The 23,920-nt window shown below is 39.0% G+C and overlaps 1 protein-coding gene across 2 annotated transcripts in view; it reads left to right on the top strand.

The window, feature by feature from the left end:
• LOC129133612 (ras GTPase-activating protein 1-like) overlaps nt 1-23,920 on the top strand; it is a 128,601-nt gene that overhangs the window by 47,104 nt on the left and 57,577 nt on the right. For both annotated transcript variants that reach the window (XM_054653253.2, XM_054653252.2), the window contains 6 exons: nt 4,447-4,564; nt 6,120-6,151; nt 10,227-10,279; nt 11,135-11,285; nt 20,883-20,961; nt 23,306-23,426. In XM_054653253.2, coding sequence (XP_054509228.1) covers nt 4,447-4,564; nt 6,120-6,151; nt 10,227-10,279; nt 11,135-11,285; nt 20,883-20,961; nt 23,306-23,426 — 554 coding nt within the window. The remainder of the gene's footprint in view (nt 1-4,446; nt 4,565-6,119; nt 6,152-10,226; nt 10,280-11,134; nt 11,286-20,882; nt 20,962-23,305; nt 23,427-23,920) is intronic.

The raw sequence follows: 23,920 nt of genomic DNA, 5'->3' as shown, positions 1-23,920 counted from the left end.
ATTTGGCCAGTGCGCAAGTTCAGTGAAGAATGGAGACTGACGGTAGATTACCATGGCCTGAATGAGGCCACACCACCACAGAGCGCTGCCGTGCCAGACATGTTGGAGCTTCAGTACGAGCTGGAGTCCAAGGCAGAAAAGTGGTATGTGACCATCGATATTGCCAACACCTTCTTCTCCATTCCTTTGGCAGCAGAATGCAGGCCTCAGTTTGCCTTCACCTGGAGGGGAGTGCAGTACACCTGGAACCAACTGCTCCAGGGGTGGAAGCACATACCCACCATCTGCCATGGACTGATCCAGACCACTCTGGAAAAAGGTGAGGCTCCCAAACATCTACAGTATATTGATGACATCATTGTATGGGGAAGCAGAGCAGGGGAAGTCTTCGAAAAAGGAGAGAAGGTTATCCAGATTCTGCTGAAAGCTGGTTTTGCCATTAAGCAAAGCAAGGTTAAGGGACCAGCTCAAGAAATTCAGTTTCTAGGAGTCAAGTGGCAAGATGGACATTGTCAGATCCCGACAGAGGTAATCAACAAGATCACCGCTATGTCTCCACCTACCAACAAGAAGGAAACACAAGCTTTCCTAGGTGCCATAGCTTTTTGGAGAATGCATATTCCTGAGTACAGCCAGATTGTGAGCCCTCTCTACCTGGTCACCTGCAAAAAGAATGATTTCCACTGGGGCCCTGAACAGCAACAAGCCTTCACCCAGATCAAACAGGAGATTACTTATGCGGTAGCCCTTGGCCCAGTCAGGACGGGACCAGAGGTGAAGAATGTGCTTTACTCTGCAGCCAGGAGCCATGGTCTGCCCTGGAGCCTTTGGCAGAAGGTGCCTGGTTAGACTCAGGGTCAACCGCTGGGATTCTGGAGCTGGAGCTACAAAGACTCTGAAGCAAACTACACTCCCACAGAGAAGGAAATCTTGGCCGCCTATGAAGGAGTTCAAGCTGCCTCAGAAGTAATCGGCATCAAAACGCAGCTGCTTCTGGCACCTCGGCTACCAGTGCTGGGGTGGATGTTTAAAGGAAAGGTTCCTTCCACACATCACGGCACCGACACCACATGGAGCAAATGGATTGCCCTCATCACTCAGCGCGCCCGTATTGAAAATCCAAATCGCCCTGGGATTCTGGAAATTATAACAAACTGGCCTGAAGGAGAGACTTTTGGATTATCTTCTGAAGAAGAAGAGGAGCAGGTGGCATGTGCCGAGGAAGTCCCACCATATAATGAGCTACCAGAGACTGAATGATGATATGCCCTCTTCACTGATGGTCCCTGCCGAATTGTAGGCACTAACCGGAAATGGAAGCTGCAGTATGGAGCCCCACACAACGAGTTGCACAGGCCACTGAGGGACAAGGTGGATCGAGTCAGGTTGCAGAGCTTAAAGCTGTCCAGCTGGCTTTGGATATTGCTGAACGAGAGAAGTGGCTGAGGTTCTATCTCTATACTGACTCATAGATGGTAGCTAATGCTCTGTGGGGATGGCTGGATCGCTGGAAAAAGGCCAACTGGCAGCGCAGAGGGAAACCCATCTGGGACGCCGAGATTTGGCAGGACATTACCACCCGAGTAGAGAGGCTGACCATGAAGATTCGACATGTGGATGCGCACGTACCCAAGAGTCGGGCTAATGAAGAACATCACAACAACGAGCAGGTGGACCGAGCTGCCAAGGTGAAAGTATCACATGTGGATCTAGACTGGCAGCACAAGGGAGAATCATTCCTAGGTTGTTGGGCCCATGATGCCTCTGGTCATCAGGGTAAAGATGCAACATACCGATGGGCCCGTGACCAAGGGGTGGACCTTACTATGGACAACATCTCACCGGTCATCCACAACTGTGAGACCTGTGCTGCAATCAAACAGGCCAAGTGGGTGAAGCCTCTGTGGCACGGTGGGCGATGGTTGAAGTACAGGTATAGGGAAGCCTGGCAAACTGACTACATCAAACTTCCCCAAACATGCCAAGGCAAGTGCTATGTACTGACCATGGTGGAAGCAACCACAGGATAGTTGGAAACCTACCCTGTGCCTCATGCTACTGCCCAGAACACCATCTTTGGCCTAGAAAAGCAAGTCCTGTGGAGACATGGCACACCTGAGAGAATTGAGTCGGACAACGGAACCCATTTCAAGAACAGCCTTATAAACACCTGGGCCAAAGATTGTGGTATTGAATGGATATATCATATCCCTTATCATGCACCAGCTGCCGGGAAAGTTGAATGGTGCAACGGACTACTTAAGACTATCCTGAAGGCACTTGGCAGGGGAACCTTCAGAAATTGGGAATTGAACTTAGCAAAAGCCACCTGGATGGTCAACACCTGAGGGTCCATCAGTCGATCTGGTCCTGCCCAGTCTGAACGCCTGCACACAGTGGATGGAGACAAAGATCCTGTGATACACGTGAAAGGTATTTTAGGAAAGACAGTTTGGATTAATCCCACCACAGGCAGGGGCAAACCCATCCGTGGGATTGTTTTTTCTCAAGGACCTGGTTACACTTGGTGGGTAATGCAGAAGGACAGGGAAACCCATTGTGTACCACAAGGAGACCTAATTTTAAGCGAGAACTGTGTCTAAAGTTTCATTCTGTATATATATATATATATATGTAAGAGGATATTGGTTTGGGTATAGATGGTAATAGAATAAGGGGTGGATTATGTCCTAGGTTACAATATTAAGATATATTCTATTCCCATCCTCAAGAGCTGTTGAAACCAGGAGGGGCATTGTTTTTTTTCTTATCTCCTGTTAATGGGCCCATCAATGCTTTTCCACATGACTCAGAGGTAACTCCCTCCAGGAGCCATTTCTGTTTAATGGACCTGCCATGTGAGTCATAGAATGATAACAGCCCATTGTGAGATGCTCTGCCCAGGGGGGAGGAGCTAAGCATCCCCACCTGGATATAATCTGGGATTTGGGACAGAACAGTCAGTCTTTCCACTGGATTCCCAGAGGAATGGCTGTCTTTTCCACTGGATCTTCAGAGGAAGACTACACCCTTTCTACAGGATCACTGCTCCAACAGAACCACATTTGCCACTCCAGGAAGACTGCAGCCACCAATCCAACTGGACTGCTACCAACCCCCCGACCAACAGGGTGTCAGGTTGTATTCTGACTTTGTCAGTGGTTTGTCTTTTGTATTGTTGCATGTATTTTGGTTTTCTTTTCCCTTTTCCTAATAAACTGTATTTCTGACTTGGAGTCTCTCACTGGTTTTGCTTTCAAACCAGAGCAACCACTAAGTGCTAGAGTGCACAGAAAACTGCAAAAGCCAAAACCAGTCTTTATCATGTACAGTAAAAAAAAGAGCATGGCACAGATCAGATAAACTAATGTTTAAAACTGATAAATCAATATCGGGACCAACAACTGTTAAGAGATATAAGTTACTTCTAATACCTTCTGGTAAAATCTGTTATTATCTCAAACCCTTTGAGGACCCTGTTGGGTACCAGAAAGGACTGTTTTGGTTTAACTCCAGATAGCAGCTAAGCATCCCACAGCTTCTTGCTCCCTCCCTCCTGGTAGGATGGGGGAAGAATTGGAAGGGTAAAAATGAGATAGCCGTGAGTTGAGATCAAGACAGTTTTAATCATTAAAAATAAAATTTTTTTAAACATTTTGTAAGGGGAAAAAATCTACCCACCATCTGTCAAAGAGAAAGGGAAATAAAACCCAAGAAAAACAAGTTATGCAAATGAAAACAGTTGCATACTACCAACAGACTGATGCCAGCCAGTCCCTAACAACGCTGTCTGTCCCCCCATAGGAGCTACTATGAAGAAATTTATTCTAGTGATAGCCAGTATACCTGAGTTTGGGATTACACTTTAAGAATAATTTATACTAACTTCCCAGTAATGAAACTCCTTTGAATGTTTTAATGCTTTGTATTTATATTCTTATTTGTAGTTGTTTGCATGTCTTCTTGAGGAACTGTTCTGTATCTACTTTTTAGCACTTATCTTCATAACCAAATACTTAAATAGTAGATATTCCATAGGCTTTATTATACAAATCTTGGTTTTGACAGAAATATTATTTTTTTAGACTATTAAGGAAATCTTTGATTGTTTTTACCTGTGCTTAGTATTTGGTCCCTCTTGATAAAAGAATGTTACTATCTTCTAATGTTGTTGTGTTTTTTGTTTTATGCATCCTTAGCATACTTTAGAGTATCTATTAGATTCTAAATGTAAAATAAAGAAAGATTAACATTCATGTGGTATTCGTACCTACTTAAACTGTGTGAAAAATGCATATGGTGTACTTGGGATACCAATAAATATATCTTTCATGGTCAGATTTTCTCAAATGTTTTTCTGAAACTATTCTCAAGAATTCACTGTGTTCATTAAACTTTGTAATATGCTTGTACTTCTAACATATGTGTTGCTGTAACTCTCTTCAGTTTCCTTAAAGGAGATATGCTTATCGTGCATAATGAATTAGAAGATGGCTGGATGTGGGTTACAAACCTACGTACAGATGAACAAGGTCTTATAGTAGAAGACCTGGTAGAAGAAGTGGTAAGTAATTTTATATTCAAATCTGTCGCAGAACTGTTTTTATTACGGCAGGGGTTTTCGGGGTCTCTCCAACCCCAGCTGCCGTAGATGTCCAGATAGCGAAGTCCAGCTAAGCACAACCTGTCCGGGTCCCTCAGGCAGGCTCCCAGACTCAGGCAATCTTAGCAAGCAGCTCAGCTCTTTGGTGAATTCAGCTCTTTAGTGATTTCAGCTCTTTGCTTGCTAAGTGCCGTGGCAGACGCAGGGAGAGAGAGGAGAAGAGCTGTATGAGGTTCCACAGAAGTGTCTTTATTGGCAGCTTCTGCGAAGGGTCACAGTGACAGCTCTTCTGCAGAATTGGGCAGAAGTGGGTGTTTATATAGGGTATAGGCATTTTGGGAAACAATCCAATAGTAAGGGTTGAGGCAGATATGACCTATCATCTTACAGAGAGATAACGAGTGTCCAAAGGCAGAAGAGGGGCTTCTTAGGTCCAGTCATCATGACTAGGCATTTCTTATCTTAGGCAAGTGACTGCCAGGGAGGCCTTGCAGGCCCTGTGGCTGCTACAGAACTGAGATTTGATTTTTATTTTTTGTTAGTTGTGTGTAGAAGTTAACATTGAAATTAAACCAAACTAGTGTTATTTAGCTGTCTGACTCTTTCTACTTTTCTAAACCTTCTTGCTGTATTTGAATCTGCCAGCTTTTAAGTAGTTAAACAAACATTGTCTAATTTAATATCCAAAGTACCCCTCCTTGTTATCCAAAAAAGCTCATGTGCAAATGAATGATACTGTGAACTTTTTAAGCAGTTTCCTAAACTCACCAGTCCTGATAAATAACTTGCTAGTAATTCAGTTATATTCTTTTTGTTTGTTTGTTTGCTTTGAAATATTCATACATGTATAGACTTAAATTTTGCCAAATGTCTTTGTTTTTGTTTTTTTTAAGGGCCAAGTGTGAATATCAAAATTCTGATGAGTTAATTATACGTAGAAGGGCTTATGCTAAGTCAGGAAGCTAATCAGGTGACAAAGATAATTGAAATTGATTTACTGCAAGATAAGAGATTATTTAATGGACAAAAACACCCACCCCACCCTCCCACATGCTTTTTTTCCAAAGTAGTTCACCATTGCTTTGGAGTCTTGATGATGTTTGCTTTGCAGCATATGTATATTGCTATTAATAAAGTTTGCTTCACCTGTTCTCATATCTGTATCAGGATGTGAATGGCTAAATTGAAAAGGTAGTGTTAGAGTATCTAACTATAATTTTCTACATTAGTGGTTGAAGTTCACAAAAGTTTAGATTTAAGTTACCACACGTAAAGAAGGACTTGAAGAGTGACAGAAACAGTCCTTTGAAATAACGTGTTATGGCTCAATTTCCACTGAATTCCAGTGAATGAAGTTGAAAACCTCTTTACATGAACTGTGCAATAAGCCATCTAGTTCAAAAATGTCTTGGACTGCTTAGTGTTATTTCTACAGAAGGTCTTAACCTATGAAGTTTACTTTTCTAAACTCAAGCATACTGTCATCATGTACTTAATATGTTAATTTTCCTATTAGGGAAGAGAAGAAGATCCACATGAAGGAAAAATGTAAGGATTTTTTTGTTTTTTTTTAAAGCAAATCATAAAAAAACTGTTTGTAAACTTTAGCTATGAGATTGGGAAGGTGAACCAAAGTTGAATGTACTTGTTTTTTAATCTTTAGACTTTTCTTCTATTTTAGCTGTTGAAGTTGCATAGGTCATTGACATGAAGTCTTGTATTAGTTATGCCTAATGTTAATGGGTTTTGCAGTGAAAATCTTGAATGAGTCTCTGTGATCACTTTACCTAGAATATATTCACTGGAGGATGTGGTGTTTTCTGATTTGTGGGGATTTTTTATACACATACAGTTTAGCTTAGAGGTAACCTTTTTTCAGGTCTGCTTAACTCTAACTGCAGGAGAGGGATCAAAGTATCATTTAGAGGAATGATAGTATAATAGTAACACTTGATATTAGCCTCATGTGCTAGCACTTTAAATGAAAACCAGGAGACACTAAAATAATTTGTTTGCAGTGATTTCCAACTTGTTAAATAATTAAAAAAACTAATACAATTTACAATGAACAATGAATTGATACAGGAAACTTGATTGTTATATGATTTCCTGTTGTAAAGATGAGCAGTGAATGAAAGTTACAGAAAATTTCTAGTAGCTGGATAACTTAATCTGTCCTCTATTTGCTTGCAATAATTGCAGCTTCTGCTTTCTGTATTTTTTACCCAGTTTGCAGTCTCCAAAGGACTGATGTTAGAAGAAGGCATTTCTTCTGGTGGTGTTTTCTTGATTGTTTGTTTTTGTTCCTATTAGGGGAAAGAAAATTGTTGGTGTGTAGCTTCAGTTTACAGATTTTCAAAGTTGTGCTAGTCAGTTTGGTATAGCAGCCTTACAGTAGTAGGGATGCCTTCAAATACAGGAACTTTTTTTTTTTTTAAAACAAAGTAGTTTGTAGCGAATCTTGAAGCTTGGATACTCAATTCAGTCACTCATGCTGCTCAGAAGATTCCAGGGGAGGCAGGGATTTCTGTAAATATTCCAATAGCCAGCGATTTTCCTGTAAAGGTAATATAGAAAGCAAGTTAGAACTGTTAGAACTAGGGCTCTTTTTTATGTGTAAGAGGCTTTGTTTTACACAAAATCACAGAATCGTTAAGGTTAGAAAAGACCTCTAAGATCAAGTCCAACCATCAACCCAGCAGTACCACCACCATATTCACCACTAAATCATGTCCTCAAGTGCCATATCCATGCATTTTTTGAACACTTCCAGGGATGGTGACTCCTCCACTTCCTTGGGCAGCCTGTTTCAATGCCTGACCACCCTTTCCACAAAGAAATTTTTCCTAATATCTCATCTAAACCTCTCCTGGTGCAGCTTTCCCTTTAAGGCCCTAGTTTGGTCCCATTTTGGGCTATTTCACAGAATCATTTGAGTTGGTAAAGACCTCTGAGATTGAGCCGTCTTTGACTGATCACCATATTGTGAACTGGACCAGAGCACTAAGTGCCACATTCAGTCTTTCTTGAAAACCTCCAGGGAGGGTGACTCTCACCTCCCTGGGCAGCCCATTCCAATGTGTAAGTACCCTTTCTGTGAAGAAATTCCTCCTGATGTCCAACCTGAACCTCCTTTGGCACAGCTTGAGGCTATGTCTTCTTGTCCTGTCACTTGTTACCTGGTAGAAGAGGCCAATCCCCACCTGGCTGCAACCTTCTTTCAGGTAGTTGTAGAGAGCAGTAAGGTCTCCCCTGAGCCTCCCCTTCTCCAGGCTAAACAACCCCAGTACCTTCAGCCACTCCTCAGAGGACTTACTCTCTAGACCCTTCACCAGCTTTGTTGCCCTTCTCTGGACACGCTGCAGCACCTCAATGTCTTTCTTGCAGTGAGGGGCCCAGAAATGGACACAGTATTTGAGGTGTGGCTTCACCAGTGCTGAATACAGGGAGGCAAATCACTACCCTGGTCCTGCTGGCTACACTATTTTTGATATAGGCCAGGATGTCATTGGCCTTCTTGGCCACCTGGGCACACGCTGGCTTATGTTCAGCCAGATGTCAACCTAGGCTGTAGCGCCACATGAGGTTGTTTTGACCCAAGTGCAGGACCTGGCACTTGCCATTGTTGAACCTCACACTGTTGGTCTTGGCTCATTGATCCAGCATGTCCAGATCCCTCTGCAGAGCCTTCCTACCCTCCAGCAGATCAACACTCCCACCCAACTCAGTGTAGTCTGCAAACTTACTGAGGGTGCACTTGATCCTCCCATCCAGATTATAAAGATATTAAACAGGACTGGCCCCAGCACTGAGACTTGGGGAACACCATTAGTGACCAGATATAAACTGGCTGTAGCACCATTCACCACCACTCTCTGGGCCTGGCCATCCAGCCAGTTTTTTTCCCATCAGAGGGTACCTGTCCAAGCCATGGGCTTCAGCCTCTCCAGGAGAATGCAGTTGGAGACAGTATCAAAGGCTTTGCTAAAGTCCAGGCAGAAAATATCCACAGCCTTTCCCTCATCCACCAGGCAGGTCACCTGGTCAGAGAAGCAGATCACATTGGTCAAGCAGGACCTGCCTTTCCTAAACCCATGTTGGCTAGGCCTGATCACCTGTTTTTTCTGCACATGCTGTGTGATGGCACTCCAGATGATGTTAGTCAGGCTGACAGGCCTGTAATTCCCTGGATCCTCTTGTAGATTGGCATCACATTGGCCAACCTCCAGTCATCTGGGACCTCCATGTTTCACCAGGACTGATGATAAATAATGGAGGGCATCTTAGGAAGCTCTTCGACCAGCTTCCTCAGTACCCTCAGGTGAATCTCATCAGGCTCCATAGACTTGTGAGTGTTTTAGTGGCTCGGCAAGTCACTAACTGCTTCCTTTTGGATTGCAGGGGATCTATTCTGCTTCCTGCCCCTGTCTACCAGCTCAGGGGGCTGGGTACCCTGAGGATAACCAGTCTTTGTTAAGGACTGAGGCAAAGAAGGTATTAAGTACCTCAGCCTTTTCCTCATCCTTGGGAACAATGTGTCCATCCCATCTTTCCCCCCACATCCAATAAAAGATGGAGATTTTCCTTGGGCCTCGTTGTTAATGCATTTGTAAAAATACTTTTTATTGTCTTTTATGACAGTAGCCAGATTGAATTCCAGCTGGGCTTTTGCCTTTCTAATCCCCTCTGCATGACCTAACAACATCCTTGTATTCTTCCTGAGTTGCCTGCCCCTTCTTCCGAAGGTCATAAACTCACTTTTTTTTTTTTTTAACCTGAGTTTCTGTGAAAGCTCCCTGTTCAACCAGGCCAGTTTTCTTCCCTGATAGCTTGTCTTTAGGCACGCAGGGACAGCCTGCTCTTGCAACTTTACAATTTCTATCTTAAAGTATGTCCAGCCTTCCTGGACCCCTTTGTTACTAAGGACACACTTAAACATGCATGCATGTACATATCCACTCTGCAATGAAAGGCCCTATTTCTAGCTTTCCTTTAAAAGGCAGGATGAGCTCTCAAGATGAAGCATGTGGTATGTCACATGTAAACTGAATACCTGTGCAACATCAAGCTGTTTCCTATAATCGGGTTGAAGACTGGATAGATTGCTGTATTTTTTTGGATGATGATCTGATGAAGGAAACTAAAGCGATTCTTATTCAGCAGTTAATAAAACTGGAGTTTATTTCCTCAGCTTCTAGCGAAATTCAATTTTAGTTATTCTGTATAGTATTTAACTTTCATTAATGTCCTTGGGCTTTGTATTTCATGCTTCAAATAAATTGCTATCTGAGACTGGCTTCAAATACTCCTGTCATTATCTAGCATTCAAACAATGCCTTTAATCTCTAAACACATTTGGATTTGAACATCTGCTTTGTGTTGGACACCTGTACTCAAGTTTATATAGATGTAGATATTTATTTTTCATTCTGTTGGTAGAAAAACAGAATTGCTAAATAACATAACAGTTGCTTATATAATCTATATTTGCTAGATTTTTTTAAACAAAAATTCATTCATATGTACCAGAGATTAATTCATAGATGTCAGAGTCTTAGATGTCACACCTACTAAAAAAGAGAGCTGATAATTTTGCTTTCTAATTTTTCTCTTTATCTTTAAGATGGTTCCATGGGAAGATCTCCAAACAAGACGCTTACAATTTACTGATGACAGGTACTTTTATTTCAGATGGAAATACAGTGGTAGGGGAATGAGACAAATTAATCCTTTGAGACTGCAGGAAAACCTGTTTTTTCTTCTGTATGAACATAGGAGCATCAGATCTGTGGTTGCTACTACATTGGAAAAAACCTCATGGCTGAGCATTGAGTGTTTTTTTTAATGTTCTCAAGTAAAGTTAGTTTCAGAATTCTGATTGAAATAGCTAATTTTCAAAAAATTTTTGTAATATACATAAATATATCTCGGGCTTCATTAAAATACTGAGGAGAAAATACTGTTCACAGAATTACAGAATATTCTGAGTTGGAAGGGACCCTCAAAGATCATTGAGTCCGACTCCTGGCCCTGCACAGAACCATCCCCCAAGAATCACCATGTGCCTGAGCATGTTGTCCAAACACTTCTTGAACTCTGGAAGGCTTGATGCTGTTATATACTTATGGAAGAATGTATTAAACTTTAGTCTCCTCATAGAGGAAATATTTTTTTAAATGAAAACATCAAGATTTCATACTCATACTGCCAAATAACATACCTTAAATATGAGAACAAAAATATTTAGTTTTTTTGAAAATATTGTCAAAACTCATATGCACACCATATGCTCTTGTAAAGAGGTGACAAAAGTTTGGGATAGGTTGTCACCTACAGCCAAATGATTTGGCATTAACTTTGGCAGTTTAGTACTACTTCATCCTTTTTGGGGGAAGAATGGGGATCACTGTTGGAACTTAGATCAGACTTTATGTGTGCAATTCTTGCTAATTTGTACAGAAAGAGCTTTGATAAGAGCTCATAAGTGACACAAGTAACAGTTAATAATGCTGTATTATTATATCTTTTCAGTTGGTCAGGTGTGCAGTTTTCTTGTGAGGCCTTCAGATAATACACCTGGTGATTATTCACTTTATTTTCGGACCAGTGAAAATATTCAACGTTTTAAAATATGTCCAACATCAAGCAATCAGTTTATGATGGGAGGCAGATATTATAATAGGTAAGTTTTAATAGTTGTGTGTATTTTACAGTTCTGTAAGGAACTTGTATAACATATTGCTGATAACTTACTGATATGATCATAAAGTTTCAGTGTTTCTTAAGGATATACTAGGAGTTTTAACTAACTTGCTTAGTAGTTAGTTGTAACTAAGTACATTCTGAAAGCCTTCAAAAGCTTAGGTGTAACTTGTTTCTTTTGAAGTATTTTTCTCCTTCTGTAAATTATTTTCTTTACCCTATACATTGGATTATGACATGTAATTAGGAGAGTGCTGTGTTGTCTTGGAAACTATTTGTAATTAGGAGTTTTGTGTATATGAAAGGGGAAAATTAAAATATTAGTTTTATTGGAGACATTCCGTAGGGATTTTAAAGTATAAACAATAGAAATGGGTATTGACAACAAAGGGAAAAATTACCTTTATTGTTGAAAAAAGTCATTAAATTAATCACCTTAATATATCTGAATATTTTGGTCAGAAGTGCAGATGGTGACAGCTCACCTTTCTCTCTTAACTGAGGCCATTGCCTGTCACATGATCAGAAATTTTCTGGACGTGTTCACCTAGAACCAGGGCATTCTTCATCCCAATAGAGAATTTCTCTCAATTCCAGCTTGGCTTCTGAGTGGGTAGAGATCCAGCAACTGGTGTGTCTGAGAAAATGTTGAGGTCTCCTAACTAAGAAGTTCAGTGGACTTCTTCATATGATTTCAAATGGACAATGGTTTGAGACTAAGCAATTGGAACCTTATTAACCTATATATATCCCACACACAGACTGCTTGAGTATCTTCTACATTAATCAATCTGGCCTCCAGACATCCTCATTGAAAATCAAGCTAGCTTCAGTGTCAGCCTTTGAATATAAATCCTCTTTTGCCCATTCTCTAGTTACATAGTGTATCGGGAGAATGATAGATTTCAAACACTGTAGGTGATGTCAAGCTAATTAGCAAATTAGTGGAAGTCTTATTAGTCTCAAATGGCTTCGCAGTATTAGAGAGTATAGCTCCTGAAACTTACTGCAGTAAGTTATTACTTCCCACTGCTGGATTCACTAGAGAAGATTCTTTCCTTGACACTGGATGGAAAAGAAGATGAAAAGATTAAGCACCACTAAATTATGATAATATGCTTTTAGAGGGCTTTTTGAATATTTTGGTACCTAGGTTGCAAAGATCTTCCTCAGTGTGAGAGAACTACTTGGCTTTGAAAGACTTATAGTTTTAATTGAATGTTTTGGAGAATTACTAATATACTCTTAGGCTCAAATTCTGTCCAATTCATATTTACTGACAGTTGATAGACTTCTTGAAAGTTCAAACATGCAGGATAATTATGCAAAATGAAGGTGGTAACTGCCCCAAATTATTTACCATAAGATATACTGCAGAGGGCAATAAATGAGAAGCAGAAAAAAAAGGAATAGCTTTCTGTGGACTTCTTAATTCTTGTACTGGTTTATTTGTTATGGACCCTGGAAGAAGGAAGTCTTTAAATATGTGAAGACTAAGGTGGATTGTTGTATGAAACAGTCAGAAGTTGCTGAAAAGCATCAAATGGCATTAAATTCAGAACAGAAATATAGGAAGTATGAGTTTCTGCAAGATAATGAAATTATTTATGAGCATTTATTGGGGCAGAGAGAACATCTGTGTTTATTCTTCATCAAAAATGTAGAGTTTGTCTTCAAGGTGAAAAACTAGAGGTTGAAGATGTGCTGCTTCTTTAAATGCATATGTTAAACAGTTTTCATTGATCTTTTTTATAAGCTATTTCTTTAAATACTCTGAAGGTATCTGCTTTAAATCTGATACTAGTATTAGACTGGAACTTGAAAAAAATCATCCTTGGTAGTATTGGTGATATTTTGCCCAACATCTGGGAGGAATGATGAGGAGGACTCCATCTTATCAAAAGGCTAATTAATTACTTTATTATGCTATATTATTCTATACCATATTACACTATATTACATTACATCTAAACTGAATCTACAAAAGCACTCAACTCAACTCAACTGCACAGAATCTCGTGACTGTCAGCTGACAGTCCTGACACACACGCTTGGCCCTGATAGGCCAAGGAAACAAAACACCATCACTCTGGGTAAACAATCTCCATATTGCATTCTACTTTGGCACAACACAGGAGCAGCGAATGAGATAAGAATTGTTTTGATCATTCTCTTCTCTGCTTCTCTCACTGCTTCTCTCAGGTTCAGAGAACGTGAATCCCACATGGTAGTAGTGTTGTTTCTCTTGAATATTCTTCTCTTGCTGCTTTAGTGATTTTAAGTGGGATTAAAAAATGGATAAAATAAAGCCAATCTTCTTTTGCAGAGTATTGATTACAATTATAGCCACAAAAATTGTAGAACAAAGTTTTCCGTACAAAAGTAACAGCCTGAAGAATAGTTAAGAAACCAACTCAAAAGCTGACTGTTGTTTTATTTTCCAGGTAATGTAAATATCCAGACATAGGACTGGAACCAATATAAGCAATGCTATGTATCAGACTATATTCCAAAAGCCAGACAATGTTATTTTGGGTGATCATGGCAAAAAATTCCTGGGTACATCTTGGGAATCTAGTGTTCTGTCAGGCATAGGACGACTACTTTTTCTACTAACCTTCTCCATTTGCATGTTCACCCACTATTCTGCATATAAATTGCTCAAAACTTCTATTGATGAGTATAACTAACAGACCATATTTACACTCATATGGAGATTTGCTTTCCTTATTTCTTATATAATCTCTACAAAACAGACAGTCTGTAGTCTTTTAGTTGTCTATTTGAAGGTCTTAATATATAGCAAATGTGAAATACATATTGAGTGAATTATTTTGACTAGATATTGAAATAGTACTTTTCCATGGACTTCAGTAAAGCATGTAACTTTTGTGATCTTTATGTTTATTCCATGGACAAGATAGGTGACTACTGGGGTACTTATCACTAATGAGGCCACACCTTGGATACTGTGTTCAGTTCTGGGCCCCTCACTACAAGACACATATTGATGTGCTGGAGTGTGTCCAGAGAAGGGCAACGAAGCTGTGGAGGGCTCTGGAGCACAAGTCTTATGAGGAGTGGCTGAGGAAATGGAGGTTTAGCCTGGAGAAAAAGAGGATCAGGGGAGACCTTATTGCTCTCTACAACTCCCTGAAAGAAGATTTTAGCAAAATGGGTGTTGGTCTCTTCTCCCAAGTAACAAGCAATAGGTCAAGAGGAAATTGCCTCAAGTTGTGCCAGGGGAGGTTTGGATTGAATATCAGGAAAAATTTCTTCACCAAAAGAGTTGTCAAGCATTAGAAAGGGCCTCCTAGGGCAGTGGTGGAGTCACCATCCCTGGAGGGATTTAAAGGCTGTGTAGATGTGGTACTTAGGGACATGGTTTAGTGGTGAACTTGTCAGTTCTAGGTTAATGGTTGGACTTGATTATCTTAGAAGTCTTTTCCAACCTAAATGATTCTATGAATATCTACTTTTTCATGTAAAAATTGTCAAAGTCAGTTGGGGGGCAAGGGGCATGATGGTGAGACAGGAGATGTGATTTTACCAACTGCATATCATGAAATCTCAAACAGAAAATATATGCTTACTAGTCTGTGGCCACACCATCCTGAACATACTCTGTTTCATTTCATCTTAGAAGCTAAGCAGCTTTGGGCCCAGTTAATACTGGATGGGAGACTGCTTGAGAATACTGAGTCCAGGTGTTGTAGACTTCTAGAAAAGGGCCATGAAGATGATGGATTAGAGTATCTGTCGTTTGAGGACAAGTGGAGAGAGCTGTGACTGTTCAGCTTTGAGAAGAGAAGGTGGTGGTGGGGAATCTTATTATTCTGTATAAATTCCTGATAGGGAGGGAGCAAAGAAGAGAGAGAGAAACTCTTAGTAGTGGTGGCCAGTGTGATGGTGATCAAACACTGGAAGGGAATAGCTTAAGAGCTTGTAGAGTCTCCATCTTTAAAGATATTCAGAACATTGCTGAACAAGATTCTAAGAAATCTGTTATACCTTCTTTGAAATGGGGACTTGAACTAGGTGATCTTGGATGTCCCTTGCAACCTCAGCTGTTCTGTGAATAGCTTCCATGTTTTACAGTTGGGTTTCTTTTGTTTGTTTTTGTTTATGATGTGGTTTTGTTACAGGAGGGTGTGGGTTTTTTTGGTTTAGTTTTTTGCTTTGGGGTAGGTTTTGGAATTGGGGTTTTTTTTTTGGGTGAGTGGGGTTGGTTGGATTTTTTTGTTTATTTGTTCCAGTTGGAAGGGACCTACAACGATTATCTAGTCCTGGACTGACCAAAAGTTAAAGCATATTACTAAGGGCATTGTCCTCAGACAGGCATGGGACATCAACTACCTCTCTGGGAAAAGCCTGTTCCACTGTTTGACCACATTCTGGATAAAGAAATGCTTCCTAATGTCAAGTCGCAACCTGCCCTGGCACAACTTTGAACCATTCCCACATGTTCTGTCACTGGATCACAGGGAGAAGAGCTCAGCACCTCCCTCTCCACTTCCCCTCCTCAGGAAATTGTAGAGAGCAATGAGGTCACCCTTCAGCCTCCTTTTCTCCAAACTAAACAAACCCAGTGTCCTCAACCGCTCCTCATAGGACATTCATTCCAGCCCTTTCACCAGTTTTGTTGTTCTTCTCTAGACGCATTCAAGGACCTTGACATCCTTCTTAAATGGTGGGGCCCAGAACTGCACACAATACTCAAGGTGAGGCTGCTCCAATGCTAAATATGGAGGGATAGTCACCTCTTTTAACTGGCTGGTTATGCTGTGCTTGATGCACCCCAAGGTGTGGTTTACCCTCTCGGCTGCCGGGGCTCACTGCTGCCTTCGATTGAGCCTGTTGTCAATGAGCACCCCCAGATCCCTTTCTGCAGGGCTACTCTCCAGACAGAGTTTACACGCTAGTTGAGCTTTGGCCTTCGATGTCTTCTCCCTTCATATGGAAACAAGGGCTCTGTAATTTTTCTGTGAAGCCTGACCTCAGTTCCAGAGATCCTAAAATTTTTTTCCCTCTGAGCTTGACAAGGACTTCCCTGTTCAGCCAAGCTGGTCTTCTGTCCCATTTGCTTGACTTGTGACACTGGAATTGCCTATTCCTGTGCTTTTAAAAGGTGGTTCTTAAAGACCAACCAGTACTCATAGACCCCTAAGCCCTCAAAAGCAGATTCCCAGGGGACACTGCTAAGTAGCAATCTGAATAGCCTAAAGTTTTCTCTCTTGAAGTCCAGGGTAGAAACTCTGCTGTCCTTTTTTCTCATTACACTGAAATATTTAAACTCAACCATTTCATGATCACTGTGGCCATGACAGCCACCTACCATCGTATCTCACGAGTCCTTCTCTGTTTGCAAACAATAAGTCTAGGATGACATCTTTCCTAGTTGGCTCACTGAGTACCTGTCACAAGAAGTTATCTCCTACAAACTTTAGGAATTTCCTAGAGTTAATTGTCACAGCAATATGATATCCCCAGTTGATGTCAGAGAAGTAGAAAACTCCCATAAGGATAAGGGCTACTGATCCAGAGATTTCTCCTAATTGCCTGTAGAATAACTCATCAGTGCTATCATCCTGGCTGGGAGATGGATAGCAGACACCTACTCTGACAGCTGCTGTTTTCCATCCCCCAAATCCTCACCCAGAGTCTCTCAGCCACATTAATGTTAACTGTAAGTACTGTACAGTCACATCTCTCCCTTACATACAGTGCAACTCATCCACCTTGCCTGCTCTGCCTATCCCTCCTGAATAGCCTGTAGCCCATCATTCCAGCACTCCATTAGCATTGCCACCCTCAGGTGATACCATGACAACACTTGGCTTACCTTCAGCTCTCCTGTTGGTGTCCCCTTCCTACACTGATTGTAGTTTAAAGCCCTCTCAATCAGTCCTGTGAGTTTATGAACAAGGAAGCGTTTCCCCTGTCAGGACAGATGGATCATGTCAGGTCCCAGCATACCTTGTGTCTCAGACTTTCCATGGTTATAAAAAGCAATATTCTGGTAGAGGCACCAGTCCTGGATCCAGATGTCTTGAGTTCACCTGTTTATTCTAAAGCCTCTCCCTCTTACTGGGAAGACTAAGGAAAATGCTACCTGTGCTTGCTTTTGGAGTATAGGCAGAAATGTAGTATTGCTTATACAGGTTGTGAAACTTCCAGTCCCATGTCTGGATATGCTAACTACCTGGGAAGTAAAATGATATTTGAATGTAAGGTGACAATTTTAAAGTTTCACTTCGGATTTTAGAAGGTGGAGTAGGATAGGCATATCTCATGCCACTTTGTCCTCTCATTCTGTTTTCTTTCTGAAATCTCACCTTCCTAAGAGAGAGTTTTCCAAAAACTTGAAAAATTTAGAAGGGGGACAGCAGCACACAGTGGTGTATCTGTTGATTCCATGTCAAAGTAGAACATAAGAAATATTGACCTAACAGTTATAGATTGAACAAGCTTTCAAATTATCTTTAATTTGAGAGATGAGACAATTTTCAGACTAGATGATGACTGGAGTTGTTGGAAGACTTTTTTATTTTAACTGATATATTAATCCATGTTTTGATAGGCTGAACAATATGGGCTTAACACGTATTAACATGTTCATGTCTTTTTCCTTATAATTTAATGATGTAGTGTTCTGTTTTCTGTATTCACTATTTGAAATGTCAGTGATTCCAAAATTGGCCAGATAGAAACTTTCTAACACAGTTTTGAGTATTAGAAAGTAGGCATTCTTTATTGCAGCATGCTGGTCACTCTAATCAAGTGCCCTGAGCATCAAGTGAACAGAGTTTTTATCATACACACTGATTAAATATTCATTAGCTATCCCTGCTTACTTGATGTACATGCATTACATATTAATTAGCTATCCCCACTTCCTTGGCTTTATTTTACATAGTCACACCCCTTATCAGAAGTCCTTATATGCTTCTTCAGTAGTCTTCAACATCTGGTGTCCTTTTTTAGGTGGCTGTTCCTTGAGCCCTGCTTTAGAGTAAGCGCAATATTGTTGTTTTGCATAACTTCTGCTTTGTCAGCCTTGCAGAGCTGAGCTGGCATCCTGCTTGCATTTTGCATGACTTTTGTTTGCCTAAGTTACATCCTTTATCTATTTCTCCAAGGCTGTTCTGTTCTGTTCTATTGTCCTTATCAGAGTAAAATGCTGTTCTGTTCTAACATCCTTATCATCAGCTGTTGGAATAACCCTTAATTCACCCATTAAGTATTAAAAGACTGATACTACTTAATATGATGAGATACTTTTAAAATTATCCATGTAGCTAGGATCTGGGCAGCCTAATAAACTATGCTAAACATTTTACAATTACTAATGTAACTGTAGTGTAGTATTGAGACTCACATTTATTTCTCCATATCAAAGCAAGTTTAACCATTCCTTTTTATAAATTCATACTTATTTATACCTTTCTTGATGTATTTTGTGTAAGTAGGATTTTGTTGATATCAGATGCTGAAAATTTTTATAAATCCTATTTTCCTGTCACCTTGATTCTTTTTGTGGTCTGTTCCATCTCATGCTTTGTATTTTACGTTATATAACTTGGATGACTTGATAATTCATTCTCAAGTGTATTTGATTATATGTAGTATCTTTCTGTTTGTAATGTTTGGTTTGTTCAGTCATTTGGACTGCTTCAGTGGTGACAATAGATAATGACCATCTGAGTTGAGTGTGTGGGGGAGAAGAGGGCTAAAGAAATTGTATAAAGCTACTTTATTATTGATTGCCCTCATATTGGCAATAGCTGTTCAACATGCAAAATACAGTGAGTGATTATTTTATACAGTGTAGTAAAGCTTAAATTTTCATGGTGAAAATGGCATATGCATGTTGCATATCAATAAAAATTTAAATTTATTTGGGGTTTAGTAATATTGAAAAATTCAAGTCATTACAAACTTGAAAAAATAACTAATCTTCCTGTGAACATTTTTAGCTTAATGCGTATACACTAGTTCATAGCTTTAGAAGAATGAAATTGAGACAAACCAAATAGATGTCTTTATATTGATTTAGTTACATGTATTTTATAATTGTTTTTATGATAATTTTTATAGTATCCTATATTTTTCCTTTCAATAAAATTTTATCCAATTGTAATAGGCCAAAGATCTAGCATGCGTGCCTCCTTGATTACATTTGCACACACAGCTAACAGTTTATATGAAATGAGAAAACACATAATGTCTGTTTTTGTTCTCTTCTGAATTACCTTCTTATCTTCAGGTTTATATTTCATATATGACTGCTTCATCTGTGTTGATGTTAACTTCTCTTTATTACAATGTAACTTTCAATAACTACAAAAATAAGAGCAATTCAAAGATATATTGAATTTTAGATTGTGTCTGTCACTACTTCTTTCCTGATCCTTCAAAATAGAATTTAAACCTGACTTTGGTAATTAAAATGTAAGCTTACCCATAGAAACATGTTGCTGACTGGGTGTTTAATTTAACACGATGGTTCAGTGATTTGACGTACAATCTGTATAGTCCATGTTACAAAACTTTTTTTGATTTCCCATTCTCATCTTCCAAAAAAAAACTTGATTTCAACAGTTTGAAATATCTTCCATTCCCCTTTCTTAGTTACTCTAGGACTTTGAAAATTATTACCAATAAAATAGCAATTTTCAGCCTGTTTGGAGAGCTGAGAAATGCACATGTGTTACTTGAATGTGGAAAAGGTAGTGTACTCATTTGGCATTGAGGTAGGTTGACCTTGTCTGGTTGCCATGTGCCCACCAAGACCCCTTCTCGGCCCCCAGCCCCCTCAGTGGGACTGGGAGAAAAATAGGGTAAAAAACTTGTGGGTCAAGAAAAAGGCAGTTTAACAAAGAAATGTAAAGGCTGCACAGGGAAGCAAAGGAAAAACAAGAATTTTTTTTCTCTTCTTCCCATGAGCAAGTGATGTTCAGATACTTGCTGGGAAGTAGGGCCTCAGTATGCATAGTGGTTGCTTTGGAAGACAAATGCCTTAATAATGAATGCCCTCCCCCCTCTCCCCTTCTCTTAGCTTTTATTACTGAGCACGTCATACAGTATGGGATATCCCTTTGGTCAGGCTGGGTCAGCTCTCCTGGCTATGTCCCCTCCCAAGCTCTTGCCCACCCCCAGCCTATTGGCTTTTGAGGAATGGGGTTGGAGAGACAACCTTGATGCTGTGGGAGCACTGCTCAGCAGTAGCCAAAACTGGTTGTTTATCAACCTCTTTCTAGCTAAAAATACAGAGCACAGTACTGTGAGGACTGCTGTGGGGAAAGTTAACTCCATCCCAGACATACTCAATACATGCATTTTCAACAACTGATTGAAAATATTCTGTGATGTTTAGAATAAATAAATACAGTTCTGTGATTTTTCTTGACTTCAATGTATTTATTAGTAGATTGTCATTGCTGCAAATGAGATTATGATGTTTAACACTTGATTTTTATTATAAATCTGTGAGGAAATGTAGTGTGACTGCATGTCTCATAGAGAGGAAAAACTAATTGATTTAACATTTTAAATATTATTTTTCTTATTTGAACAGTATTGCAGAGATCATTGAACATTATAGAAAAGAACAGATTGTTGAAGGATATTACCTTAAAGATCCTGTTCCAATGCAGGTAAAACTTCATCTCTGAGCGCTTGTAATTGAAGGTATTGACTTAGTCCTCAAATATTTATGATATAGGAACTGAATTACTGCAGAGGTATCCATTGTAGTTAAACAACATCATTCCCTCCTGAATTTTTGTTTTGAGTTTATGTTTCTTTTATTTTATTTTCATATGCATTAGTTTATCTATTGGCTTGTAATAAACAGAAGTTATTAGCTTTGTCTGTGCTCTGGGGTGTAAATGCTCCATCTTGTGTCCCTAACTCTGGTCCCTGAACTAGGCTGCTCTCTATTCTTCTGTGTCTAATATCTTTCTTCCCTCAAAAAAATCTATATGAACAGAAAATCTTCAGAGATGATCAAGGGGCCAGGATTACAGGGTGTGTTCAAGAACACTGTTGCCCTGTAGCATAAATTCATCCTAAGAGACCACTGATAATAAACAAACTATATTGTCTAGTTTTTCCTAAAGTTATAACTAGTTCAAAAGTATATTTTTATCCTTTCTCCCTATCTATTCTTCAACTTTCCTGTTTTGATGGTTAGAAATTTGTTTTTAATTTCTAACCTAAATAGTTACCCCTTTGTTAGAGCTATTATATTAATTCAAGGGCATTCCTTTGTATTATTCTTTAGTCAGCTCACTAAGATGAGCATACCAAAATCTGGTTTTGTCTTTTTGTAAGATTCTTGTAGCTGCCCTACTAGCACCATATTCCAGTGTGAGTTTGTGTTTCTTGAATGTAATGAACCAGAACAGCTCAATGTCATTAGTAATTCCTTTTTTCTGTGAGAGTGTTTACCAGATTGCAGAAGGTTATCTGTGTCATATCTTAGAACGTTATCTGTGTCATTACCATACCCACATTGTATTATATTGTTTGCTATTGGTAAGTATCAACAAGAGCAAATTTTATCTTGTATTAGTAGACTTATACCTTATTATTCGGACTGCTTGGGGTTTTTTCTGCTGACTTGTCATCAATGCTTCCCAGTTTTCTGCTTCTATTAGCTCATGCTCTTCAATGTGTTTGAGACAAATGTGAGGAAACTTGAATTCAGAGACTGATCCTTGAAAAGCTTCACCCAATAACTTTCCTTGCCCTCTATCATTCTTTTTGGATTATGACGATCATCTTCCTTTTGGCACTTTGTCTATCCAATTATGGTTCCTGTATAAATAACTTTCTCTGTGTTGACTAATTTTCCATGTGAGACTGCATCAAATTATTTTAAGTTATTAAGATATATTTGTGACTTTCCTTTGTTAAAAAAAAAAAAGATATTGGTGATGTAATTACCACATACTGTCATGCTCTGTTTGTGAAGAAAAAAACCCCACAAGTCTTGCATGCTGTTGCTTCAATCTAGTAGACTTCCTGTTTCTAATTTTGAAATTTACTTTAAAACATTTTTCACTAGATGTCTTGTTTTTTATGTTATTTTTTTCATAGATATGTTATGGAGATTATACCGAGTTAGTATAAACTTGGATATTGCTTCTATTGTCAGCCCTGTAATTCCTATTACTGAAATGTTTTTCATCTTGCCTTTGTCATGTTGTTTAAAACCATTATTCTTATGGAATAGAGGAGAGAAAAGTAAAGTATTTAGTATGGAGCTAGTGCATATCACTTCATCTTGATACTGTTCTCTGCCTGATAGTCTTGCTTTTCATGTTTTCTTATGGCTAAAGAACTTTTGCTGATCAGCTGACTTGGTAAGGTCAAACTTGGCTTGGCTTTTGGCCATTCTAGCTGGGTAACATTATTTCCAGATCTTCATTTTATATGTGAATTTATCCTTTTTCAATGTCCTGTTTCTACTTTCTCCTATTGCTTTTTGTTAGAATGATAGTAATTTAGGATATGAGTGCTAATAAGATTAGTGAGGAACTGTGCATTAGCTGTGTGTTAATAATTCAGTTTTTATTGTGATCTATACCATTCTTGTTGGTTCAGAGTTTATCCTTAATTACTCAGTCTCAAAATCCGTGGTAGAAGACAGATGTTAAAGAACCTTTAAAGATTTGTGTAAATTTTGCATAAATTGCTGAAAGCTATTTAGTATTAAAAAACATAAATACAGATGTTACTTTTTGAAAATTAGTCTGTATTTAAACCTAGTTTTTCTTCTCATATTATAATTGTGGCCTAATCATTCCACAAGAAATAGTTATATTACATTTCTGCCAAATGTATTGTATTAAATTATATTGGTTTGTTAAGATACATGAGAGAATAAGGAATTAGTAGGATTCAATAAAAGTTTGGTTGCAGCTGCATAGTATGCAATTGTTTCACAGTGATTTCTGAGCTTAAAAAAATGTTGATTTCTTCCTCGTTTACCAGCATCAAGAACAAGTGTTTAATGATACAGTCGATGGAAAAGAAATCTACAATACAATTCGTCGCAAAACAAAGGATGCTTTTTATAAAAATATTGTCAAAAAAGGATATCTTCTAAAAAAAAGTGAGTTCTGTTTGATTTTATAAAATGTATTTTTTTTCTAAAAAATGCAGGTATGTGTGCAAATTTTGTGTAGTAGTGGTACTAGCAGAGGCAAAATTGAAGTGAGCAAAAGGTTGTTTATGACAGGCTGTGGTGGATCTATGATGATCAAGTTGAAAATTAAGGCTGAATGTTTTTTCAAAAAGTACTGTGCTTTATGTATGAATTAGTTCAGAACCTTATCAGTTTTATTCAGTGAACATTAAACAATGAGTGATTTTTTTTTGTTGTTTTAGTCAATGGCTAAATCCACATTTTACTGGCACATCTAATTTGTCTTCCAACAAACCTCAACATATAAATCTCTGGGTATTAGCTTTTTTTTTTAACTTTTTTTTTTTAATGGTTAAATTTTTTTTATATGTATTATTGGGGCATGGTTCTGATCCAGATTTGCATATACTGTATTCCCATTTCTGGTTTTTAGTCATTTTAAGATATTGTGATGCAATTTG

This window comes from Agelaius phoeniceus, chromosome W, assembly GCF_051311805.1.
Source record: "Agelaius phoeniceus isolate bAgePho1 chromosome W, bAgePho1.hap1, whole genome shotgun sequence".
Taxonomy (NCBI): domain Eukaryota; kingdom Metazoa; phylum Chordata; class Aves; order Passeriformes; family Icteridae; genus Agelaius; species Agelaius phoeniceus.
The sequence above is the reverse complement of the archived record's forward strand: the minus strand, read 5'-3'. Positions and strand labels throughout refer to the sequence as shown.